At 46.0% G+C, this 22,306-nt stretch overlaps 1 protein-coding gene across 19 annotated transcripts in view; it reads right to left on the bottom strand.

The window, feature by feature from the left end:
• Positions 1-1,280: 1,280 nt before the first annotated feature.
• RAPGEF6 (Rap guanine nucleotide exchange factor 6) overlaps positions 1,281-22,306 on the bottom strand; it is a 156,658-nt gene continuing 135,632 nt past the window's right edge. For 14 of the 19 annotated variants that reach the window (XM_040971209.1, XM_040971235.1, XM_040971046.1 and 11 more), the window contains 4 exons: positions 18,127-18,355; positions 15,986-16,488; positions 11,911-12,225; positions 8,155-11,365 (listed from right to left, as the gene is read on the bottom strand). In XM_040971209.1, the coding sequence (XP_040827143.1) occupies positions 11,340-11,365; positions 11,911-12,225; positions 15,986-16,488; positions 18,127-18,355 (1,073 nt within the window). In that variant the 3' untranslated portion in view covers positions 8,155-11,339. Of the gene's footprint in view, positions 1,969-7,050; positions 7,323-7,804; positions 8,061-8,154; positions 11,366-11,910; positions 12,226-15,985; positions 16,489-18,126; positions 18,356-19,673; positions 21,022-22,306 lie in introns of those variants that run through there. The other 5 variants (XM_040971285.1, XM_040971268.1, XM_040971277.1 and 2 more) reach the window with 3 other exon arrangements.

Here is a 22,306-nt window from a genome sequence, read left to right on the forward strand (position 1 = left end):
AAGGCATCCTTTTCTGCAGCCACTGGAATCAGGCATGGGTGGTCTTGAGCAAAATTTCTCCCATGATGCATGTAGGTGGGAGGGAGGAGGCCGTCAGTGCCTCCAGGTGCACGGCAGGTGACACCTGTTCTTGGTTCTGTCGTCTCAGGTACATGAGCTCGGACTGTGGGCGCTGGCACTCTTCCTGGTTTCCCGTCTCTTCAACTGTTCCTTTTGATGCTGCTTTAAATGACTTCAAGTGACTGGGAGTGACTTCCTGGGCAAAAGGCTTCCACGCTTGGACTGGTCTCTTACCAAAGAATTTATACAATATTGATGGAAGAGAAATAAAATGCCAAATGTAGCAATCTATGTGGGACAAGTTAGATGAAGAAGCCACGATAATAAAACCTGTAAGAGTCTCAGCAGGGCTGCACTGGAGCAAACTCACACCCAACACCGACATGAACTGCACAGGCAGGCCTTTGCAGCACGTGGGTCACAGGTCGTGCGTACAGATCGCACACCAGTTTCATTGTTCTAACCTCGCACGCCTGGCTTGTTCTGGATGCATGTGCTTAAACCCCTAACACAGGAACCCGAGGCAGACCTGGTTCATGTGCAGACAGCACACAGAGGGGTGCACGTGCCCGGGGGCTGGCCCTCTAGACCCATCCTACAGAATCCCCCAGCCTTGAGCCTTTGCCGAGCCCTGTCCTCAGCCACCACGGAAGGGGCTAGTGGCCCCGCTTGGCCCTGCTGAGGAACAAGCACCAGACTGGTTGCTTCATGCCATGAGACTTGCAGTGACATGTCACAGAGGAAGCAAGTGGCACCCACAGCCACACAGTTCCGGCAGAGGCGGCCAGAAGCACCTATCTCCACAGACACAGCCAAAGCGCTCCACAGTGTTGGTCCCAGCAGGCTCAGCAGATGAGACATGGCAGGGAACCTTCTGCAACCAGCAGGCGCTGTCATGGGCACACGTGGACATTCTCCTCACACTGTCACCATGACACTGGAAGCCCTGGCTCGTGATCATAAAAAGGTATAATATGGGCACCAGCTCGAGTCCTTGTTCTACTGCTACTATGCGGGAAAGCAGAAGATGGCCCGACTGCCTGGACCTCTGCATCCACACGGGAGATCCAGTAGCAGTTGCTGGCTCCTGGCTCTGAACTGACGCAGTCCTGGCTATTTTGGCCATTTGGGAGAAAACCAGAGGTTGGGAACCTGTGTGGTCCTCTCCTTGCCCACCTCCCCATGTCTTCTAACTCTGTTTCAAATAAATATATTGTAAAGCTGATTATACAATTTATTTGGAAAGGCAGTGATGTGAGGCAGGCTAAGATACTCTTGAAAAGGAGAGGAGGACAGGGAACTCCTCCCATCCGTGCTGGGGGAGCAGTGAAGACACTGCTGGACTAAGAGCGAGCAGTGGAAAAGCCTGCTCCACCACGAGCCACGCATCCACATCTCCATGCAGCTGACGGTGCAAGAACGAGCGAGGGGGCGAGAACCCTCTGTCCTACACACGCCAGCGTTACAGTTCACAATCCTCAACGCTGAAGCCATGGGAAAGTCACACCAACTGCGTTAATGAGTTGGAAACAACTTCCTAAGCAAGCACAAAGTGTAATACATCACGTTGGTTTCAAAAGAGGAACTTCTCCCAAGAAACACTGCTAGAGGCCACGACCCTTAAGCCAGGGCGAGAGGAGCTACTGGCCGTAGGCTGAGTGACCAAAGGATGCACAGAAATGTCACCTGCTGGCCAAGGGGAAAATCACGTTTATGGGGCAAGTGAGAGGAAACGCAACGTCCACGCAAACGTGAGAAGCCCCGCTTGTGCAAACCCAAGTAAGGCGCCGTCACGCTCCCGCCGGAACAGCTGTCAGGATTTTCAGTGGTTCTTAAGACAATCACCTGCTTTTTCATTCCTGTTCAGAATGCACTGATTTGGAGTTTCTGATATATTTTTCTTGACACCTGGAAAAGACAACGAATTATTCCAAATCTTACATCCAAATTTAAGAAACAAAGTATTAAGAGTTAGGTGTAGCTGAGTTGTCTACTCATGACTATGCAGTTTTCTAATTAGAGTGTCTGAAATTCTATGGCATCTCCTGGTTTGGAAACCAACTGCGGCCTCTGTAAACGCGGACTCTCCCCAAGTGTTCCCGCCACAGGCCGTGACACACGTGGAAAGCTGGCTAAGAAACAGCCTTGCTTTCCTCTCAACTAGAACCCAGGAGAGTTCTAGCAAAGCCTGGCGCCACCTGCTGGCTGAAGTGGAGCACTTCAAGAAGAGTCCTCTTGGAGCCTCACGCCACCTGCTGGTCACAGCGGACAGGCGCTGTCCAGGTTCACGGCCACCCCCTGCCACAGTCAGTCCAACAGTTCACTGGTTCCTGGCCAAACCCCAACCCACTGACCCTTCTTCTCACCTCTCTGCATTCTAGTGAACAATTTCCCCCTTCTATGAAATGCCTGCGCCTTTCATCTGATTTCTATTGGTGTTGTCTTTCTTGGTATCTACAAATCCACACATACACACGTTCTGCATCCTGCTCCTTTGAAGCTCACATAATGTATTTTATACAAATCCCTACAATGTATTTTCCATCTCTGGGTTTTTTTGTCCTTACATATGTTTTGTTCTTTTTTTTCTATCACAAATCTATTTTTTTTTTAAAGATTTATTTTTATTATTTTTCATTGGAAAGGCGGATATACAGAGAGGAGAGACAGAGAGGAAGATCTTCCATCCGATGATTCACTCCCCAAGTGAGCGCAACGGGCCGATACTATGCCGATCCGAAGCCAGGAGCCTCTTCCGGGTCTCCCACGCGGGTGCAGGGTCCCAAAGCCTTGGGCCGTCCTCAACTGCTTTCCCGGGCCACAGGCAGGGAGCTGGAAGGGAAGCAGGGCTGCCGGGATTAGAACCGGCGCCCATATGGGATCCCGGGCGTGCAAGGCGAGGACTTAACCACTTGCGCCACCGCGCCGGGCCCCACAAATCTATTTTTAGAGCGTGTTTTCACTTACTTGCACGGTGAAAGAGGAGTGAGCTCTTCCATTCCCTGGTTTTATCTTCCAATGTCCCCACCGGCAGCGGCCAGAATAGAAAGGTACTTTAAAAAGTTTGTGGAGAATGGAATTCAAAGTTTTGAGGCAGGAGCTGGTAGCATGGCACCAGCATCTCATCTGAGCATTGGTTCAAGTCCCGGCTGCTCTGCTTCCAACCCGACTCGTGCTCACGCAGCGGAGCGCGGGTGGCCTGCTGTGGCCGCCGTGGCTGCGCGGGGCGAACCAGTGGATCCCCTCTCTTGCGCTGTCACTCTGCCTCTCAAATTAATTTTTTAAAAAACTTCTGTTACAAGCATGTTTTCCAAACTCATGCATTAACTTCTGCTTTTAAAAAAATTTCTTTTCAATATTTACAGTTGAGAGGGATGCACACCCATGACAGCCTCTGATGAGGGTGTGTGCGGAGGGGCCGGGTATGAAGCAAAGTGGGCGGGACAAATGTTTGTCTTTCCCTTTTTCTGGGGGTGGGGGAGGGAGGTGGAGGAGGCTCTTTGCTGTCAAACTACATCAACACCTGGGCAGGGGAGACTCATTGATGACTCCTTAAAGAACCTGACATGGGGAAGAATGTCCCAAAGGGGTTACCCGAGTGGTTTTGATGGCTGAGACATAACTGGCTTTGTTGCACAAGGGCTAAGAGAGTCTTTCCAAGGTCTACAGGCTGACCAAGTCCACCTAGAGTATTCACAGACCCAGACACCTGCTCCAAAGCTTGGCTAGGAGAGTGGTCCAACCTGTTACATCCCGTCCTTTGATGAAGCACTCAACATTCCCTGATGGCCTAGATGCGCTGGTTGCCACATCCCCATGTGTATCTGGGCACACTTCATGGGCAACAGCAACTGAGGAGGCCCAGTCCCGATACATGCTTTCCCATGTTTACCACACATCTTTGGGTTTACTCTAAGAATGGCATTTGAGGGCCTGGCGCAGTGGCCTAGCGGCTAAAGTCCTCGCCTTGCACGCACCGGGATCCCATATGGGCGCTGGTTCCAATCCTGATGCCTTGCTCCCCATCCAGCTCCCTGTTTGTGGCCTGTCGAGGACGGCCCAAAAGCCTTGGCACCCTGCACCCATGTGGGAGACCTGGAGCAAGTTCCTGGCTCCTGGCTTCAGATCGGCATAGCACCAGCCGTTGCGGTCACTTGGGCAGGGAATCATCGGACGGAAGATCTTCCTCTCTGTACATCTGACTTTGCAATAAAAATAAATCTTAAAAAAAAAAATGGCATTTGAGATCAGGGGTCTAGTTGAGGAGTTCACCAAGAAACCTGGCCTAGGGAGACCTCAGACTTGACTCTTGGTGAGCCAGTCAGTGCAGGGTCACATTTGGTCCATTATCAGCACCAGCCAATGCACAGTGCTGCACACAGGAGGCTGGTCAATTCTGTCACTAGTCTCATCTCTCGCATGAACTGACAGGTGGTGCAGCCTAGATCAGTCCAGCCTGCCTGTTCCATGTGCGACCTAGTGAGAACACGCTCCAACAATCCCCCTCAGGCCTGCTCCCAGCCCTCATCTTTGCACATGCCGGCTTGTGCTTGATCAAACCCGAACTGGCCTGCAAGCCACCTGTGTATGCCAGCTTGACCATCCTGGCCTGCGTCCTGCCCTGGCTTTTGTGTTCACCAGTAAGAGCTGTAGCCCTGCAGGGGAATGCCCACAGTTCCCCTATGAGGCCTGCTCCTAACCCCAGATCACGCACTTCCCAGAGGGTACTGCAATCCAACCCAATGTGACTTGCACCCAGTCCCAACACTCACCAGTGGGCACTGTGGCTTATCTCACTGGCCTGAAGCTGTTCTGGTTCACTCACGTGCTGGCAACTACAAGAGCCCAGCCTAGCCCAGCCTGACCCACCCCCAGACCCTGCCAGATCTGTTTCCAGTCCCAGCTCTCACGCTAACCAGTGGAAGTGGCCTAGCAGGGCAGTCCCTAGCAGGGGTGCAGATCACACACAAGCTGCCAGGTACCGCAATCTTGCTTGGCGTGGCTTACCCCCAGCTCCAACCTTTACATGAGCTAGCAGGTGCTACAACCTGGCCCAAACTGGCCTCTACTCAGCCCCAGCTGCCGAGTTCCTGGTACAGTCTAGCCTGGCATGGCATGTTATCACCTCAAGCTCTCATGCATACAAGCAGGTGCTGTACCTCAGGAGCCAGACTAGAAATCACAGAATCTGCCCTCCACCCCGATCCAGTTTCCTTGTGGGTCCCAGTAGATGCTGTGGCCCACCCTCCGTACCAACAGTTGTGGGCAGGTACTGTGGCTTAGGCCAGGTAGGCAATTACCTCCCATCTCCAGCTTGTGTGTGTGCTAGCATACAATGGGCCATGCTACCTAGCTCAGCCCAGGTCTCCCACATGGGCTGGTGCCTTGGCCTGACCCAGACACGCTCTCCAGTCCCCGCCCCCAACTATCCTGTCTCAGCTCCTTCGCCCACCTTTGATTGCAGTGGCCTGGTCCGTGTATGGAAACCCCAGAAGTCACTCCTCACCTGTCAAATGTACCCTCAATATCCCTGACTCCAACACGTCCTTAGAATCCCTCCCCTGAGCAATCTACAACAATATAGGGATACCCGAGATGCCTGGGGGCTGATGTGGCAAATCCTAGCTCAGTGTCTCCTGCCCACCCATCCCAACCCTCCCTCCCGATCTTAAAAAAAAGCACCTACATTGGCACACTGGTCAACCCAGATTTGGCATTAACCAAGCCTAGGAAGCCTGCCAACTTTTAGCTACGTTTCCCCCAGCAGTGTAACACGTGCCTAGGCACGAGGCAACCTAAGCAGCTGCCCACAGCTGGAGCATGTATAAACTTTTCATACAATCTTTTCCAGTCTTTTTTTCTTTTTTTAAATACAGACTGGACAGTGACAGAGTGGGGGAGAGACAGAATCCACTCACTGGTCCACTCTCCAAATGGCCATAATGGCCACACGTGGGCTAGGTTAAAGCCAGAAGCCTAGAACTCCAGCGGGTCACAGATGGCCCAAAGCACTTGGACCATCTTCCAGTGTTTCCTCCAGGAACTTAGCTGTGAGCTGGCTCAGAAGCACAGCAGCTAGGACTCAATCCACCACGCTACGATCCTCATCTCAGAAATTCAAAAAAAAAAAAAAAAACCTCATAAGTAAGCACTGACTTTTAATTTTTTTTTTGGCACCAAAATAACCTAATATCTTAATTCCATCTTCCACAAATTTTCTGAAGTATCATTTATACTGTCAATCAGATATTCCTACCGGTTCTGACACCGTGTTACCTAGGTTCAGAGCTACTACTTCTGCGGATGGTAGAACTCCGTGATGCCAGTCACGAGTGCCGTCTTCCCTGTGCAGAAACTCTTACAGTACAATTTTTTTTTTTTGACAATTACAGTGACTACATTTTCCTTTCTCTCGTCATGATTCTGGTAAGCTTTTTAAAAAATTAACTTATTGCATGCACATTTGAGTCATGTGAGATGTCTTACCGAGACAGCCACTTTCCATCATCTGGTTTACTCCCCAAATACAACGCTGGAGCTGGCACTAGGTCACAACAGGAGGTGAAACACAACCCAGGTCTCCCACAAGGGGGAGCCATCACATGCCATCTCCCAGGGCCCTCACAGGAAGCAGCTACCAAGAGCGTGTGTTAACTGCTGGGCGCCAAATGCCCACGCCCCGACACGATTCATTTTTCTTACCCAGTTTCACCAGAGGTTTACAGAATTCACTGCTTTGTTCCATTTTGTGTATGGCATTTATTTCATTAGTTCCTGCTATTAATTAGTAGAACCCTGCTATTTTTCTTTAAAACTAAGTCTCCAGGGTTCAGCCTGGCCCAGAACTGGCCATTATGGCCATTTGGAAAATGAATCAGTGGACAGATCTGTAACTCTTTAAAATAAACTGATCTTTGGAGTAGTGAGTCTGTACTCATTAATCATGACACAGATTAAAACACAACATGATACCAGACATGGTGCACTTACCAGAATGCCTGGGGAGACTGAAGGAGCAGGTGGTGATGCTTGTTCTCCGTGGAGTGCCTGGGGACCCAGGGTCCTCTCTCTCACCTACATGCAATGCTTCCGGGAGCTGGAGGAGCGTCCTTGAGGCATGCAGAAGCACCATCTCAACTCTCCACTGCAGGCTCTGGGTTCTTGGAGTAACTCACCGGATTCCTCCCCCAAAGCTGCTGTTAACCAATGACCACATCCGGGTGGCTCAAGCAACAGAAATGGATCCTCTCCCAATTCTGGGGCTGGAAGTACAACAACCAAGGTGTCAGCAAGCAGTACTCTCTGAGGAATTCCTTCCTCAGCTTTTAACTCCTGGCTCTCAGCATCACTTGTGGCTTGCAGCTATTTCTCTGCCCAGTCTTCCCCGTTCCCTGCTGCTTTTCTGGTAGTTATTCTTCACCTACACTTCTGTGTGTTTTGTAGGTAATGGAATAGAATGGTCAGACTGGAGAAATGGTCAGGAAAAGGAATGGTCTGGAAGAATCCAGCACATGGGTGTGTGGTAGGAGAATACACTCCTGCACGGCCAGGGTCCTGAGCCTGACCTCACACCTGCACAGCCTGCCCTCAGCAGGACCTCTGGTTGGCAGGCTGTGGCAGACCCAGCCGGCTGCCCATCTCTGACCTATTCTTTCCCTCATCACTGGCATGAATTCTGATTTCGTTTGGGCATCATCAATTGCTCAGCTGAGATAAATAAGTTCCCAGCTTCCTTTGCAGCTACCTGTCACATAACTTGGCCCAAGTGGCAGGTCAGCAGATATATGCAAGTGAAGCTTTTGGAAAGGCACTGGTAACACATTTGCTCTGTTCTGCTAGGATCTTGTGAGAAGTGTTGGCATGATGCCCTCCAACCTGGAGTTTCCAGTTCAACTCTGTGACCTCTTCTGTCCCAACTGGCTTGAAACTAAGCATGGCTATTTTCATCGCAGGTTCTACATTGCCAACAGTAACGAGATCACTCCAATTTCTCCAGAGACCTACAAAATAAGGTTTCACAGCATCAATATAGATCACAGGCTGGCACAACTGAATGCCTGGGTTCCTTCCGCTTGTAATAAAGTAGGGAGAAGGTTAATGTAGACTCTTTATTGATTCCACCAATGTATTAGTAGCTATGATAATAATAAATGGTACTTTTACATTCTCTTAACCAAAAATATAACAAATATTTACACTCATTAAAAATACAAAAAGCATACAGAGGCACTGTCTTTCTAAAAGACATAAATTTCAGAGGTATCAAAAAATAGGAGACAGCATTGTCACAGGATGCCTTACAATCATGGAATTGTGCAGTACAATTGTTACTTGATTATTACAACTGTGCAATTTTGTTTTTCTCTGTTGCTGACAAGCTCACATGTTCAATTTAAAAAGATTTTAGGTTCAACTGCATTCTGTGTATCAAAAATAAAGAAAGCCTTAGGAAGGTATAACAAAACCTAGAGACCAACTGGGGTTCAAGTTTGCAAACTGGGACACTTTTCTGGAGATCCAGCCCCTCCTCCTAGCCTGTAAGGCAATGCCATGCAAACAGACATGGTAACATCACATTGTTGCCAATCTTGCACCAGAACTATAATCATCACTTTAACTACGTAAGGAAACTGTTTCTTCTTTGTAAGGTGAAGAATTCTATAAAACTCAGGGTTGTTTTAGAAATCCCCTAGATGACGGCCACATTTGCAGCTGGGAGAGATTCTTCTCCAAGGCGGGGACAGGGATGACGATGATATTGGAATTACCACCTTCATGAAAATCCATAAAAGGTTTATTACTCTTTCCCCAAGTTTTTTGGCGGCAAGCACTTGGAGAAGATGCAAACCTACTGAGGCTGCCAGGCTGCAGTGGAGGTGCGTGCGCTGCCGGGCAGGAGTCTGCACCGAGGGCTTGCTGTGGTGTTAGTTGTTGCAGCAGATTCAGAGTTCTAAACGGATGGACAGGGCACTCACTTTTTTTTTTTTAATTAAAGCCACAATTTTATAAAGTAAGGAGAAAAGGGGATTTGGATCAGAGCAAGTACAGGTTAAGGCTTCCTGCGTTTCCGTCACATGGAAAACTAAAATGGGGAAATATTCCCTCAAGTTAAAATGCAAAAACCAAAACCTCAGGAGCTTTTATGATATTCAAACATACCAAACTACAAAGCATTTGGCTTTATTTGCCAATCAATGTGATCGGCTGGTCCAAACACACAGCTAAAGCTAAATAAAACAAGGCAGCCATGATGTACGAGTCCCAGACCCACCCTGCATGCACGGTGCTACTGATTCAGCAAGGACAATAACAGGTAAGGCTTATTTCTGTTTGGCTTGAAAGATCTGCTAAACAAAACATACTGTGCAGAAAGCACTTTTTTTTTTTGGAATAATGAATATAAAATGGCAAAAATAGATACCAAAAATTGTTAAAAAGGTAGGTACAGCTAAAATATCTTCCACTCTATTTTGCTGTAGACATGTAAAGAATACTGTATAAATCAGTGTTGGCAAAGGAAAAATAATAATCTGTAACGGAGGACTACTGATCACAGGCCAAATCACAATGCCATGATTTTCGAATGTGGCGATTTTGTGATACAGGCGACTTCCACTTCAAAGGACCCAGGAAGCAACACAGCATGCTTCCTTCTAATCCCACGTTTGAGCCTCTGCTCAGTGTGGCCTCCAGCCCCAGCCTAATTTCAGAGAAATCTTCCAGACACACTGCTTTTCCTAAACAGAAGAGCTAATCATTTTGATGGGTAAAATAAACTAGTACCATCAGGAAGTGACTCACTACCTTAAAACCAAGGGAACAGGCAGGAAAACAGAGAAAAGAGCCCGCTCAGGAAAAACAGCAAACTCCAACAACGCAGTGCACACCGTCACTCTGACTTGGCCCTACCTGGATCCGAGCCGGTCCTGGGCTACCTTTGTGACTTTGGCGTTTGCCTAGTTTGTCTTTTTGGTACACACAGAAGTTCATCAAAATCTCACTTGTCTTTACTCTTGAAAAGCAGATGAAAAAATTTAAACTTCACACAAATACTAATCTGTTAAAATGTGAATAACCTGCCTTACCCAGTAAACACTGAATTTTAACAACTGAAGCAACAATGCCGAGGCCAGAAGTCAGGAAAGCGGCGTCCTCACAAGGATAAGCTGGGAATCAAAAGGCAGTCACTTCTACAAGTCCACCTTGTTTTTCTCACACACGTTTCCAACCGATTTCAGCCCAGTGGGCTCCTGAGCAGGACAGTGGTAGTGCAGAGGCACAGGGCCTGCCCGAGCCGGACATGGCACGGTGCTCCAGCCAGGGTGGGACTTGAGTAGCACAACAGATACTGCAAGCTTAAAGCAATTTACAGATTATACTTCCTTTAAAAAGAAAAAGAACTCCTTATGTGAACTGAGAGAAATTTTAGTTTAGCTGTTCTGGACAGTTCTCTATTAACTGGATGTTCATTTGTGCACTTTTAATTTTATACACAGCATGATTTCTACGCCATTAAATATCAAAAGTTGTTTTCTGGAAATTAGGGTTCCTGCCTACTGTATAATACCTCCGCCCCTGTCCCACGGGACTGACGGCAAACCCAACAGCAGCTGCACTTGGTCCCTACACCGTGAGCAGCAGGCTTCTTGACCCCTCAAGGACAAAGGCTTCCTGTTTGGCCTCACCTGGGCCCCCACCGGCACGGGTGCTACAGGATGGGCTGTGTCTGTGCCAACCAAACATGTCGAACCTCCACAGGCGACTTCCCTGGCTCAGGGCAGGCACAGGTTTATGGCCTCAAACACACACATCAACTAGCACGAGCTCCCAAATACAAACAAAAACACAACATTTTAAATAATAAGTTACTCTTCAAATACATAAGAACATCCTTGGCATTGGCAGACATTCTGAATTTGTTCTTTAGCCCAAGCTATGGCTTGGAAAAAGTAATACCACTGCTTTTAAAATCACTTGTTAAAGGAAAATCCACAGTGATATGCACGAAGACAACCAAGTCCCAACTTGTCCTGTAACTGTGGTCCCAAGGCAGTTCTGGCACAATGTCCCCAGGCCCAGCATCCAGGCGGAGGACACTCTACAGGGACTACAGGAAAGGGAAGGTGACTGTCTCACTGCTTGGAGCGCCAGGAGTGGCACCTCTGCATGGGCTGGAAGCAGCATCAAGCTGTTGGTTGGCAGCGGCCCGGGCACGGCATTGAGGTGGTGCCAGCCCTCTGCTGTGACTTTCAGTGCTCTTCAATGGAGCCATCCGAAGGCTACACTGCTGACACTTGTTCATTTTCTGAAAAGAAAAACACAGTTCACTAGTGCAGCAGCACAGTACTGAAGATTGAGTCTAGTTCTCCGCTTATACAATTACACAGATTTTCACCAAGACACTCTTGACTACTCCATTACACAGGAAGGCTGACAGTCAACCATACCCTCAGAAATGCTTTCAGGTCACCTGATTAAAATAATAAATTTTGTTTTTATAAAAAGCAAACCATTTTCAGACTATTGCTACAGCTGCAACATCAAGAACAGTTTTCACTGTTCACTGGCAGCTACTGTCAACAGCATCACTCCACATACTGTGCCAGCGCAGCATCGGGTTTCCATGCATTTACACCTGAAAATCCCGTTCCGATCAAGTGCATCTCCAAAGCGTTCTGCTAGAGGGAGCTGCTGCTCTATGGAGGAGTCAGCAGAAGAGGGCTAGGCACATGGACACCAACAGAGATGTCCACGGCATTGAGGGAAACACTTCTGACCATAAAGTACCAGAGAGAAGACCATTCACTATGTGCAGCAATTCGTGTAAGAGCCATGAAAGCGGCAACATACCGTCGGCTTCGCTATCTGCATCAGTCAACACTGCTACGGCAGCAGGGGGCGGCTGCGGCTGCTGCCTCTGGGGCTGGCCTACAGTCTTCGCCGGGGTACAGGCCCCAGGGCGGCTAGCGACAGGTGCTGGCGGCGGTCGAGAGAGGCCGCTCTGCATCATCTTGGACCGCCGCACGGCCACATTATAGTCTGGAGGCTTTAGGTGCGGGTGGGGTCCTTCTTTTAGGTCGGCTAAAGAAATTCCCAAATAGCCTGGAGGAGTCGGAGGCGGCTCCCTGTACCTACTGTCCTTCCTGGGTGAAGTGACACAGTACACTGGTATGAAAAATAAACAATGGAAATGTTAATGCAAAACAGAACAAACAAAACTCATGAAATTATTAAAATGGCAAAACTAAAACTTAAAGAAAATAAATCTGAATCCAATGATATATATACAAAACATTTCTAAAGTTCAAAAAACTTAATACTTAAGCTGGCTGTAAAAATCCAAAAACAACTACGTTCTGTTTTATAAACATTAAGTAGAAAAGGAGTTTGAGGTAACACTGCTGACAGGGTTCCCTCTTCATTCTCAACAAACCTATGAGAAGCTCTTGAACACCAGCCCTAAACGAGGCTAAGTCATAAACACATCAAAGTTCACCCTAGGGGCCGATGCTGTGCCGCAGCAGGCAGCCCACCTGGGAGCGCTGGTTCAAGTGCTCGCTGCTCCAGTCCTGATCCAGCTTTCTGCCAAGTAGCCTGGGAAAGCAGCAGCAGATACTCCCCATGTAGTTCTAGGCTCCTGGCTTTGACCTGTCCCAGTCCCAGCAAGTGCGGCCACCTGGGAGAATAAGCCAGCTAAAGGGAAGACCTCTGGCATTATGCCCTTGAAATAATCTCTACAAAACACAGCACAACACAGGCTCCTTCTAAGCATGTATTCAATACTGATTCAATTCCTTCAGGTACCTTCTTTCCAATAAATGATTTGTGATTAAGTGGAGAAGAAGGAAAAGCCCTTACTTTTATTAGAAAACAGTAGTTAAGCTGGGGCCTGGAATGCCCGCATTGGGGTGCCTGGGTTGATCCCGTTTCTGTTCCGGCCTCTACCTATGGGGAGGAACAGGCCACGGCTACAGTTCTGGACCCCAGCCCTTCACACACGAGACTTGCACTAAGGTCTGGGCTCTGGTCTGACTGCAATGCATAAGGAGCATAGCAGGTAGTCACAGATCTCTTTGAGCACCTGTTTCTGCCTTTCAGATGAAAAAAGTGTAGGGGGAGGCTGGATTTTAACTTTAAATCCTTTCACTAAAGGCAAATTAGAAATAACCTGAAAGTTGCACAAAATTCAAAACCCACAGGAAGCAGGACGGCAGAGTGCAGCTGCAGTAAGGGCCACTGCCTGCAATACTGGCATCCCGTACGGGCACTGGTTTGAGTCCTGGCTGCTCTACTTCTGACTCAGCTTCCTGATAACATGTGCGTGACAAGTAGCAGACAATGGGCCAGATGCCTAGCACCCTGAGATTCACATGGTGGACCCATATGGGAGACCCAGAAGAAGTCCATGCTCTGGCCTGCCCCATCCCTGGACGTTGTGGCCATCTGGGGAGTGGACCAATCAATGGATGTGAGAGCTCTCTCTCTTCTCTCTGCCTCTCTTTGGAACTTTTTCAAATAAATAAATAAGTGTATCTTAATAAAAATAAAAGCAGAAGACATGACTCTGAAAATGTTAATCATGCAATTGACTTTTTCAACACAAGTCTTAATTACAGGAATATGACCAAGAGGGCCTGGTGTTGTATGGCAGGAAGCTCAATCAAGGCTGTAGCCCTAGACTCCCCAGACAAGCTCCCTGTCAATGACCGGGGAAAGCAGTGGAAGACAGTTCCGCACTTGGGCCCCTGCACCCACCAGCATGGAGCTCCTGGCTCCTGGCTTTGGTCTGGCCATGGCAGTCATCTGGGAAGTGACCCAGTGGGTAGAACTATGTGTGTGCACTTGCTTTTGCTCCGGCTCCCGCCCTCTACACCACTCTGCCTTTGAAACAAAAGCAGAAAGGATACTTTAGGAAATAAATAGAAAATATCATTAAGGGTGGGCATTTAGTCTGGTAGTATGACGGTGGGTGAGATGACTTGATTGCATTCCATACTGGACTACTGGGTTACTGCTACCCGGGTGGGAAACCTGGAATGACTCCCTAGCTCTTAACTTTAGCCTCTACTCCAGCTCTGGCTACTGTGGGCATCTGGGAAGTAAATCAACAGATTTCATTACTGTACAAGTACAATAATTTTAATTAAAAAGCTAAAAAGGAATATTAAATAATTGTAATATTACCTTGAAATTTTATCAACTCAACTTTCTACAATTCTACCAGCAAAAAACTGCACATAGTCAAGGTCAGGAAGGATTTGCAATTGCATTTGAGGATTGGTGGACTGGGATGGTGGAAAAGTTGGTCAAAAGAAGAAAATAAGACTGAAGACTGAATTAACAGGGATTCCCCCAGAAGTTCCTGGAAGTGAAAGACTATTACATCTTTTGTAATGCTTCTCCAACACTAGGCTTTAATAATGAAGACAACAGTAACAGCTGGCATTGTGGCACAGCAGACAGAGCTGCCCCTGCACGCTGGCCTCCCATAAGGGTGATGCCTTGTGTCCTAGTTGTTCCATTTCAGATCCAGCTGAAGAGGGTCCAAACAGATTCCTGTTACCAACATGGGAAACAGGGACTGGGCCCCTGGCTCTGGCCACGTGGGTCACCGGGAGAATGAACCACCAGCAGATCTCTGTCTCTTCTTCTCTTGCTAATGCTGACTTGCAAGTCAGTCAGTCAACCCATCAATAAACCTCTACTATTAACAAAATATCCGTGTTATAAGCAACTATGAGATCAGTATGCTTCCGTAATTAAAATTTTTAATAATTAGATGTCATCATCACAAATATTCTTTGGAATTAAAAGTGGACGTAATAGTACCAATTCAAAGTAGGGGCCGGTCTTGCTGGCATAGTGGGTTAAGCGACCTCTTATAGAATCCCATCCTGTATGAGGGAAGTGTTTGAGACCTGGGTGTTTTGCTTCTATCCAGCTCTTTGCTATTGTTCCTAGGAAGTTAGCAACAAATGGACCCACTGGACTCCTGCCACCCGTGTGGGAGATAAGGATGGAGGTCATGGTCCCTGGCTCTGACTTAGTTCAGACTAAGCCATTTGGGGAGTGAACCGGTAGATGAGTATCTCTTCATTGCTCTGCCTTTCAAATAAATAAATTTTTTAAAGTTTATTACTTTATTTATATATATAGAGAGAGGAAGAGAGAGAGATCTTTGATCTGCTTGTTAACTCCTCAAATGGCTTCACTGAACAGGATTGAGCTGAGCTGCAAAAACTTCATTCAGGTCTTCCATATGTGTAGCAGGGCCCAAGCAACGCGGGTCATCTTCCCCTGATTTTCCAGGCCATTAGAAGGAAGCTGGAGGGGAAGCAGAGTAGGTGGGACTTGATCTGTATCACAGGCAACAGTTTAAGCCACTATGCCACCATGGCAGCCCTTAAAAATCTCACATGCAAAAAAGTATAGCTATTCCACGTAAACAGACAATCAGGGGCTACTATATCCAAGTGCAGGAAAGAAGCACATAGTACGTGACAGTTAAATATAAAAACTCTCATGACGGACGCAGGCCAATCAGTGAGAGCACCTTTTCTGAGGACAAGCAAGAGGACACACTGCTCCTAGCATGAAGACGCAGCCACTGCAGTCCGAACACTTCACGAGGTGACAGAGCAACCCCTTTCTTGCTACTGCGTGGCCATGTGACACTCTTCAATGGAAAGATTTTGAAAAGAAAACAATGTAAACATTACAAACAGACTTACTCCCTTAATAAAATACCAGATCTTTTAACCTGATTTGTAGGGAACAAATCTGCAGACACAGAAAACAAAGGTTAGAGACAATGAAGCTTTGCAAGAATAAAATTCTAGTCAAAGATTTTACAAAGCCATTTCTTTACATTAATTTCCAAATGCCAAAGATTAAAATAAAAAAATCAAACAAAAACACCACTTACCGATTAAGCCCTTTTCTGTACTGGAAGTGACAGTCTTATACAGTGGGTCTGTGGCATCCTTGGGGTCCGTGCCTTCACACGACTCAGTGGGGGCACTTTCTATCACTCTCCGTTTAACTGTCCCGTAGTTGGGCTCAAATGTGTCAGACAGAGAGCTGGAGGAGGCCCAGCTCTGTCTCGAATGATTACTCTCAAGGCTTCCTTTACAAGGATCACAAGTTCTAGAGCAACCTTTAGGACAGGAAAATGACTCGCACTCAGTAGATTCAACTTCAGCAATAGGGTCATCCAGATGGGTATGGCGGTAAGAGTTCAAAAAATCCCAGCTTTTGGGGTTGGGAAGGCTTTGGAAGTTGTCATGTGAGCTGGAGGAACAGGAAGTCCAACTGCCTCGACCGCTGTCAGCTGCTTCTATGATGATATGCTCGTGAGAAATCTCTTCGCTGCTCACGGAAGCGGAGACAGTCAGAGCCTTGATTAGAGATGGCTTCGGGAGTGGCCCCCTAAACGGGTGTAAAATCAATGCAATTAGGTATCACTTCACTCTCAGTCAACATAACATCTGGTAATAACTGTGTTCCATGAATACAGCATTAAGTTTCCAACTTGAGGAATCATATTTTATTTTATGTTAGTCTTGCGGAGTGCCAAGCAGTAGTAACATCCTCAGCGACTCACCAAATTATTCCACCGTTTATAGGAGCCGTCCCCAAGCAAGGGCTCCAGGGTCAACTCTAGTCAACTGCCTTATAATGATGACTTATAAATGAATCCTCAGTGACACAACCATGCCCACTCCTCTATATATTGTTTATTGTTGTTTTGGTGCAACAAAGGCAGGGTAGGTACAACAAAGATCTTACGGTCTCAAAAATCTAAAATAGTAACTTTTAAATAAAGTTTTCTGACCTCTGGTCTATAGAAATATTGTTTATAAAATCTTTACAAATATGGTAATACATAAGTTTTCCATATTAAAGGTCACTTTAGAGTAATTATCAGTGTAACATAAGCCATTTATGCTTTCTTAAAGACTCCCATTTTGCTTAAACAGGAACTGACAATTAAAAATGTTTTAGGGCCTGCAGCAATAGCCTAGTAGCTAAATCCTTGTCTTGCATCTGTTGGGATCCCATATGGGCACTGGTTCCTGCCCTGGCTGCTCTACTTCCCATCCAGCTCCTTGCTTGTGGCTTGAGAAAGCAGTAGAGCATGGCCCAAGGCCATGACCATGGCCCCCTGCACCAGCAATGGAGACCTGGAAGAGGTTCCTGGCTCCTGGCTTCGGATTGGCTCAGCTCCAGCCACTGCGGCCACTTGGGGAGTGAACCAGTGAACAGAAGATCTTTCTCACTGAATATCTGCCTTTCAAATAAAAAATGTAAATCTTAAATGTTTTAAATTATGATGGGCATTTATTGGTGGATAAGAAGCCAGTTGGGAAGCCAATGTTCCACACTAAGCCTAGATTAGATGTCCAGGTTAAGCACCTCCTACCACAGGTGCTAGGAGATGGCCTCATGGCTTGAGTGACGGATTCCCTGGCCCTCTGGGAGACCCACGCGAAGTTTCAGGCCCTGTCTTTGGCTCAGGTTGGTCCTGGCAGTTGCGGTCATTTGGGGCATGAACAAATAGATGCTCTTTGTGCCGAATAGTAAACAAATAAAAAACAAACCGGACCTTGCTGATTATTTTCATTCCTCAAATTACACTTACAGAAACTAAAAATAAAAAACTGGACCTACTCACCCAATCTGTTGACAATACACAACTAGGCATATTCACCTCATATTTCACTTCCTCTTCACTGTATCTTTTTTTGAGCTCTCTCTAAACTTAAAGCCAGAATGACATGAACCACCTCTTCCTTCATCGGTGTCAAGTGCAGTTTCAAGTTATTGACAGGAGCGTAACTGAATTCAGTAGCACTTTAAACATAATTACCCATTCAGCTTTCAAAATAACACTTATGCTTATATTCAATACTAAAATACATTCTTGGTCCTCCTTCTACGCTTTTTAATGCAAACTGAGTACATCTCACACAGAAAAGGAGGGATTCAAGTTCCAACTGAAGAGCATTGTTTGCAATGAACACTTGACTTGTGTTTTTGGGATAATACAGACAAGGAGTTTGTTACCCAGGACCAAGCTGCCCATGGTCTCCCGTTCCTGAGGGCTGCTCTGCTTTTTCCAATGCTCTGGTAGATTCAGGAAGTGCCAGGGCCTGGGCAGAACACCGTTCATCCTGCAGAGCTGCAGACATGGAGTCCACAGAACAATTGCTCACGATGCTGGACCGTGAAGAAATCTCACTATGGCTGGAGTCAGATAAGTTGTCAGATTTAGCTGATGGAGTGAGTGTGTAACCTGAACAAGAAAACAGCAATGATCAAACCACAAAATACGAAACTGGTGATAGGGATAGCCAGGGAGAGCAGAGCAAAAGAGCAAAAATCAAATAACAGTAATTTCAGTTTCCATCCAGGTAGCCCGTTTTCTCCACACAGTTCCTTACAGACATTAACTTACCTATCCATACTTCACCAAACCAACTTTGCATTAAAAAAAAGAAAGAAAACAGATACACAGTATCACTTAGACAATTAGCCTACGGAGCCAGTCCTGTGGTGCAGCACGTTCCCCTGCTGCCTATGATGCTGGCAGCCTGCACTGGAGAGCTGTCTGGTCTCCTGGTTCCACTGCTTTGCAGCCAATGTTCTGCTGTCATGTCTTGGAAGGAAGGCAGAGCTAATGATGGCCCAAGTATTTTGGTCCCTGCAACCCAAATGCAAGAACTGGATGGAGTGTTTGGTTCCTGTCTTTGCCCTGGCCGTTTCTGCCCATTTGGGGAGTTGATGAGTGCATGGAAGACATCTCTCTCTCATTCTCTGTGCCACTTTCCCTTTCAAATAAGTAAACAAATAAGTAAATTCCACTCTGTCCTAGGGATGAGAACGGAAGTCAGGATCCAAGAGAAAGACCGGTTATTTTTTTTTTTCCAAATTCATATACTTACCCAATAAACTCTGCCATGTCACCTAAGAAGGCCTGCCTCATATTGAGAACCTCTGGTAATTATTTTAGATTTGGATTTAATTTTATACCTAGTTTCAGTATCAACTCACATATTAAACAGCTGAACTGATAAATTTATAAGAATGTGTTATGATCTACATGTTTATTTTTTTCTTTCTGCACAGCAGATGGCTAGAGGGCTTCCTCTGCATTTTTTTTTTTTTTTGGAATGTGGGGGCAGAGACAGAGAGGTGAAGGATCCAAAGGTGAGAACTAGGTGTGGATTCTGTTACTTACATTCTTGGGACAAGACAACGATCTACACTCCAATGTCTTTCTCTTTTTGGAGAAAAGGATCTTGGAGTTTGCTCACAAGGCTTTACAGAAAAAAAATACTGTTACACAATAACCTTATTAGGTTTTCGTTAACTACGTCAGAGAGAATTAAGACCCAGAAATTGTGTAATTTGGACTTGGTTTGTGGGACCTGGAGAAGGGCAATTCAGGACAACTCAGTGTCTTCTGACATCCACCACGCATGTCTGAACCCAGGTTCACTGCCACTTGTCAGTGTTTATTTTTAAGAATAATTACAAGAAAACGGATGCAATAAAATTCTTTTAAAATCCACAAGATGAAAAACCTCTACTGAAAAATTGTTTTTCTTTTATTTTATGGAACAGACTTGCTTTACTGTTAGCATTCCACAGTGGCTCCACTTCCAACTTCCAGCTAATGGATCCCCTAGGCAGCAGCCAGCCTTAGATCCAGTATCTGGGTGTCTGACCCCTCGGCCTGTCCTGGTCCAGCCCTCGCTGTTGACATTTACAAATAGACAGACCTCTTCCTCTCCCCACCTTTCATTTTCAGAACTCAAATATAATTAACTCTAAGAACCATTCAGAAAGCTTATTAAAACACACACTGCTGGGTCCATTCCTGCAAATTCAAATCTTTGAGGCCGGGGTGGGGGGGGCACAGAAACTGTATTTTAGAAGTAAGTTATCTGGTGATTTTGAACCTGTTAAACTAAGATTAGCTCCTCCTACCCCAACCAGATGGATCTGAAAAATGTATAAAATCAAAAGCATTTGTGAGCAAGAAGCAATTTCTTGTTCCAACATTTCTTTTGCCTTTAACTTACAAAATACTTGAAGCATTAATATGGCAATACAATTCTCTAAGGCAAACTGTGACCAGGTTATTGGAGGAGACTTCCCAGAGAATACCATTTCCTAAAAAGTCCCTCCAGTCATTTCACTACAGACCCAGTTGCTCGTCATAGGAAATAAAGGCAACTACAGCAAACCAGAATATGCAGTTTACTAACTCGATACATTAGAGAAATAAAATGTACAAATAAGGCACTTCAAATCAATATGACTCTGTGCTAGAGAATCTGTAAATATTAAATGCTTATAAAAATAGTATTTATTATTTCTGTAAGAGCATTTTACTGAGTGGTCTACTCAACCTTGGTTTGACAAATGGCTTAATTTAAGCCACATTCACATGAATAAACTGAAGGAACTTCCGTCAAAGTGTCTTTCTCCTTTTAGACTTGAATCGCATATGGAAGCAGTTTAACGCATTACTGTTGCCTTGGCTATTTGACTTGATGAGGTCTCTCCCTTTCTCATCTGTGCTGTTGCGCCCAACATCCTCCACTTTCTCCCAGCTCTCTGTAGCTTGATTGTGATCTGCGTCCTCTTTTTTGCTGGCGACTAGTCTCTCCCTTGAAAGAGTTCTTTCCCTAAATCTTCTAAACGGGGACGTCATTCTTTTTCTGGTTGTGTTCTCAAAACTTGTCCTGCCTCTATTCTCCTCAGTGGCCTTCTTGGAACTGTCTGTTCTTTTGGCTGTGCTCCTGGTAATCTGAAGGATTTTCTTTTGCAAGTAAACCCCACCTATTCCGGGGCAGCTCGGGCCACGGATGTTGGTGCTGGACTCCTGGGGAGGGGCTGAGGAAGACCCTGAGGGGTGCAGCAGGAGGCTGTGCTCACATAGGATACTGCCAACTGGAGGGAAAGATGCAAAAACCCTGTCAGGGTCAAGTAACTCTCGCCAGGTCGCCACAATCAGCCTCTGTTATATACGTAACATTTAACTATTAAAACAGTGCAACATCTTGACAATATCCAAAACACCAATAGGAACATCTTTTCAATGCATATGAAATGTTCTACATCATACACTTAGCAGTCATTGTAAGAAAACAGGAGAAAGATCACCTTGTTCATAACAGGCATTAAAAACTGTTAGAAAACAAGCCATGTTGGCGAAATCATAAGAAAAAAATATGACAAGAGTATCAGAATACCTTTTCAAAATTTCCTAGAATTTTCAAGATTTTACTGAGTAAAAGCTTAGTTAAAATCAAGAAGGACATACAAACAGTATACATAATGTCAGTATTTATAAAGCAAAATTTCCAATCTAATTATAAGGTGGAGAGGAAGCCTTTCTTAAACCCCTGGAAAAAATGACTAAAATTGCTTTACTTTTTAAAAATTCTCACCTAGGGACTGGCACACTGGCACAGGTTAATCACACATGGGTACCAGTTCTAGTCTCAGCTAGATCAGATCTTCTCATCTAGATCCCTGCTAATGACCTGGTGAACAGCAGAGGATGGCTAAAGGCCTTGGATTCCCACACCCCAATGAGAGACCAAGAAGAAGCTCCTGGCTCCCACCTTAAGAACAGCTCAGCTCTGGTCAACATGGCCATTTGGGGAGTCAATCAGTGGATGGAAGATCTCTCTCCTTCTCCGTAACCCTTTCAAATAAAAAGAAGTAAATCTTTTTTTTTCAATCCTGTTTACGAAGGAAGAAAGAGAATGTGTGAAAAATGATCTACCCTCTTTTCTCTAGCCCTTGACCCCTTTGCACCCTAACCAACTATGTAAAAATAAAAAGATAAAAAATTCTTTCAAAACATAAAGATAAAATCTAGGAACAGATCCTAATTATGTACTCTTACTGTGGTGACACTTTGGTCAAGCACAGATTATGAGTAAAAACCTGTCTATGCAAACAGAAGAATCATATTCATATGGGGCTTTCACAGCACATATGTGGGAAAAATCTGAAGCAGCTTTCAGCAGAACTTCTTTCGGTTTCTCCAGATGCTAGACGTTACAGTGACAGGCTGTGAAATCTATAAACATGATCAGTGTTGGCCACACACTGAGAGCACAAAAGACAAGACGTCCCTGTTCCTGGGCCGAGTTGATGCTCCGTTGCTAGGAGGCTATGAGGGGCACCTTCCCTTCCTTGGTATGTGCTCCCACAAGCCACACTC

This window comes from Ochotona curzoniae, unplaced genomic scaffold, assembly GCF_017591425.1.
Source record: "Ochotona curzoniae isolate NIBS_2020 unplaced genomic scaffold, NIBS_Ocur_1.0 contig_1, whole genome shotgun sequence".
Taxonomy (NCBI): Eukaryota; Metazoa; Chordata; class Mammalia; order Lagomorpha; family Ochotonidae; genus Ochotona; species Ochotona curzoniae.